The sequence below is a fragment of the Pezoporus flaviventris genome, unplaced genomic scaffold (assembly GCF_033815535.1).
Source record: "Pezoporus flaviventris isolate CSIRO_AGI_PZ_B2104156 unplaced genomic scaffold, CSIRO_AGI_Pfla_v1 ptg000007l, whole genome shotgun sequence".
In the NCBI taxonomy this organism is placed as follows: Eukaryota; Metazoa; Chordata; class Aves; order Psittaciformes; family Psittacidae; genus Pezoporus; species Pezoporus flaviventris.
The window spans coordinates 47,181,401-47,187,461 of NW_026892555.1; the positions used below are offsets into that span (position 1 = coordinate 47,181,401).

The window sequence follows — 6,061 nt, forward strand, 5'->3', positions numbered from 1 at the left end:
AAAAGATGCTTCAAGACTGCACGAAGCACTGCCAGCCTGACTTTCACAAACATCGCTTTCCAAAATGTATATAATCAAGGGCATAATTTTAGAGGTGTTCATAGACATGTCACAGTATTCCAGCCATAACTACTAGATAACAGTTTTAGTTCTGCATCATACCCTGTGGCACCCTCACATAGCAAACTTGTCAGGTAAGTTGAGCAATGTATGCTTATTGTACTGTTCTGATGTAATACAGAGCAAAAAGAAGACAGTATTAGTGTCAGCTGAGAAAAAGCTTCCTTTTTTTTGGTCTAGACTCATAAACCCTAAGGCACTTGTGGGCAGAAGCTCCAAGCACTGCTGGAAATCGCTAATTATCAAACACCACAAATAGTAGGAAGGATTAAGCCACTGCTGCTACACAAGGTAGTCCCAGTTTTATGTGAATGCTCTGGAAAGCCAGGCAACCATCACTCAAAGGAATGAGACTTAATTTGTGGTTTGGGATGTGGGGAAGAGGAGTTCACTAGTCCCATGAGCAAATAGAATTAACATTTGTCTCCGAGTATTTTGACAAATGTTTGGAAAACAAGAAAACAAAAACCTTTAATTTGCAGACTTCATAAGACCTGTCTAAAGCATCAGCCCCTACTCAACTTGGACACTTGCTTAAATTAAAGCAGAAGTTGCCTGATCCACTCCAGTGCAACATCACACAGCATGTAAAGTTAACCTCATATGGAGGGACTCTGTTGTGCAAGGAGAAGGCTGACTCAGCAAAAAATTAAGCACACAATTTATAAAAATTATAATTAAGCAAAAAATTAGTTTTAAGCTCCTAGGAAGGTTAAGCAAGTCATCAAGACCTCTTCACAGGTTAAGCATATAATTTCTTGGTATGTTGGACTAGGGTGCAAGCATTTGCAGTATCTTCATTACAAGGTCTTTTTCCATATACATGCAACAGCACAGCTCACATGTATCATGGAGAGAACAGAGACAGCCACCATCCATTTCATCCTGCTCCTATTATCTAAAACAGAGGACTCACTTTTTGCTTGCAGAAGCTTAATGATGCAAAATGCAATACACTGCAAATATGTGACATTGAAAAGGGTTATAGCTGAAGCTACACAAACCAAAGGAGCAACAATAGAGAGAGTACTTAAATGGTTCTCTGCCTACTAAGGTACAGAAAGAAAATCCACTGCTGAAATCTTGCTTCAAAATAATATGTTTTAATTAAATCAAATATTTCAAGCCTGTCCATTGTAAATAGAGTCACCTTTGAGACACAGCCAAACCTTATCGACAGATGTATTTCCAAATAACAAGATCAATCAGGTTCTGAAGTATATTTGTTTTCCAGCAACCATGCACTCTAGTTTTACTGATATGACTAAGCTGTATATCTGAAGCCTACTCATTGACTAAATAAAGTAATAATTTTTAAGTTGAAATCTCTCAGCACATTTCTAAGCTGAAAAAAACAGAAAGTGACTAGAAAAATTTACAAGGTACTCAGAACAAAGAAAAAATAATTTATTAATTCATATTACAAGTTATCCACAGCTAGAGGGTGTAGGTATCCTGGGTGTTTTTTTTTTTTTTAAGCAGGATATGCTCTAGCTGTGTCACATTATCATACATAGCTGTTTATATGTGAATAATCAAATACATGCAGTGGAGTAGAATTTTTAGATGCAGATCAAGGGAAAAAAAAAGGCAACACAAAAAGTACTAAACCTTCTAGACCTCTATAGAGTAAATTAAAGCACTTAGTGAAAGGAAATACCAGCATATGAGGTCTTTGAATTTCAAATACCCTACAAAAAGTTATTAAGAAGAGACTGCACTGCTGAGAAAAAGACAAAACACAACCATATTTCTTGGTATATCCCTTACAATTGCAAAAGGGTTAGTCATTACTTTAGCTTAGACTCAGATATTTTTCCATTTTTAATGCCTTATGATTATTACAGGTTTTTAAACTCCCAAAGAGGACAGCAACAAGTATGAAAAAGCTACTTGCATTTCAGTTTTATCTTTCTAGCTCTCTGTCAATCCAAGAGCAAATACTGGGCCTTACCTTGCATGAACCTTTGTGGCTTTACTGTATGCTTAAGCCTGCATTGTTATAAACTGTGCACATGAAGACTGGCATTTGCATCTTCAACAGATTTGCTTCCTAAATTCCTAACATCTATCCTGAAGCTCAGAGTTTTGCAAAATAGTTTTCTACTTGCTGATCAAAACCCTGAGCAGAATATTTCTTTAGTGTATTTAAGGGAACCAATGAATACTCCTCTGCAAAACTCCTGGGAACATCATCATTTGTAACACTTCCCTGGGAGCTGGATGTCCCAGTGTCCCTGATGGTGCCATCATTGCCTTCATCCATTGAGATTAATTCGTTTCTCATCCAGTAGATCAAGTCATCTTCCTCACCTAGAAGGTGGTGTTGCAACAGATGTTTTCTAGAAGGATGACCTGCTGCTGAGCAGGTCAGCACAGTACAGTCTCTGATCCAACATCGAGCAGGTTCTTGCTGCTGCCAGTAGCTGGCAGACCTAGCCAGCATTCCCATAATGTCTCCATCTTCTGTCAGTTCAGGAGTCCTAGGGAGCCTCAAAGAGCCTTTACCATTGCAGTGCACACTGGTAAATGGGGCACGACTCCTAAATCTGTAAACTGCAGATGAAAACAAAAATAAATCAAGCAGAACAAACCAATTAAAGATCCAAAGCCAAGAAAAAACTTTTGTCCCACTGTTTTCTACAACACTTAATCACTAATACTTTATAGGTCCCTCATACCATTCCCACCCCCCTTACCTTTGAGTAGGTAAATTGGTTACCACAAGTCTAATGTCATTTGTCCAAAGTCAGAGAGTCAAATCTTGAGAAACTAAATGGTATATTGCAGTCCATTCCAGTGGTTTCTACCTTCATGAAACCAACCTTTCCTGTCTTTCTAGTAAAGGCAGAGAAATCTCCGATAAGCTAGACCTAGAACTAAACGTATGGACCATGGTCACAACGCTCTTAGGATTTCAATGTTCCCCAATTCTATCCAAACCATCACAACAGTCCTGCAATCCACTTTGCTTGCTAACTTCAACCGAGCCTTAAACCAGAAGACTAGAGCCATTAAAAAAAAAAAACAAACCACAAAAAAAACAAATCAACAAAAAACTTGGAGGAAGGTAAAACCTAGCTACAACTCGCTCAAGCATACTAGAGGACTCTTCATCAGGGACTGTAATGATAGGAAAAATGGTAATGGGATCAAACTTCAACAGGGCAGATATAGGCTAGATATAGGGAAGAAATTCTTCACTGCAAGAGTGGTGAGGCACTGGCACAGGCTGCCCAAGGAAGCTGTGAAAGTTCCATATGTGGCAATGGACTAAGTTCAGGTTTGGACAAGGCCTTGAGCAACATTATGGAAGTTGCTAGTGGAGGAAGAAGGGACACCTGGTGGAAGGTGTCCCTGCCCATGGCAGGGGGTTGGAACTAGATGATCATTAAGTTCCTTTCCAACCCTAACCATTCTATGATTTTGCTTTAAATTCAGTAGCTCAAATTATCTAATTTATTCCTGATGCTTTCCAACCCCTCTGCCCAATACAGCAATTCTTGTTTTCTGTTTCTTTATGGCCTTTCTCTCAGAGATAGTCCCTTTCCCTATTTCTGACCTTGAAATATTCCTAGACAATCTTTACCTACTCCTTACAAAATTCCCAGCTGTGCCGTTTGAAAGGCATTTGTGTTACACAGTGAAGCCTGCTCCAGGCATAGAAAGGTAGTTGGGAGTCCTTCATAAGTCAGCCAAAATGATTATTACCTTGTGAGAGCTCCATGCCTATATGATACATCTGCACTTCAGGAGGACTTCTTGCATATACAAACTGGCTGTAAGCTCTAGAAGCTAACTGCCTACCAGTTATAACAAAGGCATTTGAAGCAACTTTGACTTGCAGTTCTGCTACAGAGAAGCCTTTAGTCTCTTCGGGACAAGAAATATCAGACCACTAGGAAACTACTGTGCTGCTGCTTCTATAACTCCACTTCACAGGGGGTAGGTGCAAACCCAATACATCCTGCACTCCATTTGGTCTTAGTGAGCTGTAGAGCTGATCTGCACAGTAAGAGGCTGGGAAGTAACTCCACTAAGAGTGCAGGGAGCCAGCCTTAACTCCAAGCAGCGATGTTATGTAAAGAGTGCCTTGACTCAAGTTTTGAAGCCAGACATATTCTACAAAAAAAAAAAAAAAAAAGAAGGAATTCTAGAACAAGTAATCTAAGATCATATTTTTCTGTTTGCTTCACAAATAGGAATCTTTAGGCCTTGGAGAAAGATCCACAACAAGAAATGCAAAGATATAAGATAACATTCTATAGGAGTCAGAGAATAGCAGCTCTGAAAACAAGGTAACAGAGCAGCCGTAGAAGTGTCACCTGCAGCTCTTTTACTTTTGAGCCCTTATTTCAAGGATATTGCATATGCACATGTGAACAAAATACATAAGTTCAGTTTCAGTAGTCCCCATCTGCAACCAAAATGAAGTTAAACCCACTTTCCTCCTGACCCAATACTACTGCCCCATTCTTGTTGATCACCTTGCAAGACCCTGGTTTGGCCTCCTCTTGGCAGCTCTGAAGTTGCCTGTTTACACCTTCTTCTCTGGTATCTAGTTAGCTGCGGTCTACCACACTGCTGGTTTTGGCTGGCTGCTGCAGTATCCTCTTCCCCACGGGAATGGAAAGCTCTTAGTTTGTCCCAGTGAACCATTTTGTTAGGATCCACCTAAAACCTAAGAGTAAAAGTTAATGAACAGAGGAAAAGTCAGGAAGCTATTGGTCTTAGAAAACAATAGAACACAGGTTCTAAGAGCTATAAAAGTCAGGTTTGCCTCGTATCATATAGAGCAAAAGGGAAGCCACACAAGGGTAAATTAACACCAACGATTCTTCCTAGGCATGACAAGAACTTACCTTACAGCTTAGCTCTACTCCCTCATAAAAGAGTATCCTTTCCTTATTCTTAAGTAAGACTACGAAGATAACTCCACTAACATGGGGAGGTAGAAAAGACTAGCAGTATAAGAAGTAAACGAACCACTGGAGGAGGAGCTAACACAGCATCTTCCTGTTTGTAATCAACAAAGCCTTTCCAGGCCTAATGAAGTTGAGAAGAGAATCCACAAAAGCTGTGTATGGTGTTTGAGTCTTAGTGCAGTACATCATAGCAAAGCCTCTTTGGTCCTCAAAGAGGCAAAGGAGAAGAAAGGGTAAATCTTTGTCTTTGCTGAGATATGTTCAGCACTGTAGTAAGAGGGTGGCAGGATAAATAGTTTTGCTTCTTTGTAATATATTTTATGATATTGTTTTCTAAGGTTTTCTTTCAGTCTTACTCTGTGCAAGCGTCTGCTGCAGTAACTGGAGTAGCTGCTTTTTCTTCTCTTCCAAATAGCCCTATATTCCAGATCTGGTGAAAATACAGTCTTTCTTCTAGATTATCTGACCCTTGTACAGCCCCCCTCAGGTCCAACTAGCTTGTAGATTTTCACTAGCTTAAGTGTTAAGCTTCTTCTAGCACTTTGTAAAATTCTACTGAGACTCTTTCACAATTCCTTGAGGACCATGACTCATAATCAAAAAAAACCCCAGGCCTACAGTGGAGAGGAGGCAAATGTTTTTTTGCGCTACATTCTGTGTCCTAGGTGCTTTTCCCTTCAGAAAAGGCAGCTCTGAAAGAAAGGACTAAACCAAAGAAAGGCTTGTATGATTTCCTAAGCAAATGTCACTTTGTGTTTGAAAAAAAAGGACTGCTAATGTCTGTGAATGGCAGCTTGTCTGTCTGCAGACCCACAGACTAAGAGATAGTCCAAAGGGGATGCATGTGGGTACAAGTTCTACAAGCACTGAAAGCTTGATGAATTTTTTGTGGACATGGGCTGTTTTGGTAATTATGATTCTAATCATCACCTTAAAACAAAACAATGCTAAGCCCTGGGTTAGAAACACAACTGCACTGGTAAATCTTGTGTTTTCTCCTTGTCATATTTCAGAAG

The 6,061-nt window shown here is 39.7% G+C and overlaps 1 protein-coding gene across 1 annotated transcript; it reads right to left on the bottom strand.

Annotated features, from left to right (window-relative positions):
• Positions 1 to 1,096: 1,096 nt before the first annotated feature.
• On the bottom strand, positions 1,097 to 5,078 carry LOC133266365 (uncharacterized). The gene is made up of 3 exons (XM_061447561.1): positions 4,983 to 5,078; positions 4,608 to 4,801; positions 1,097 to 2,676 (listed from the first exon to the last, which is right to left on the bottom strand). The coding sequence occupies exons 2-3, from the start codon at positions 4,777 to 4,779 to the stop codon at positions 2,201 to 2,203; spliced, it is 648 nt and encodes a 215-aa protein (XP_061303545.1). The 5' UTR covers positions 4,780 to 4,801; positions 4,983 to 5,078; the 3' UTR covers positions 1,097 to 2,200.
• Between the last annotated feature and the right edge of the window lie 983 nt (positions 5,079 to 6,061).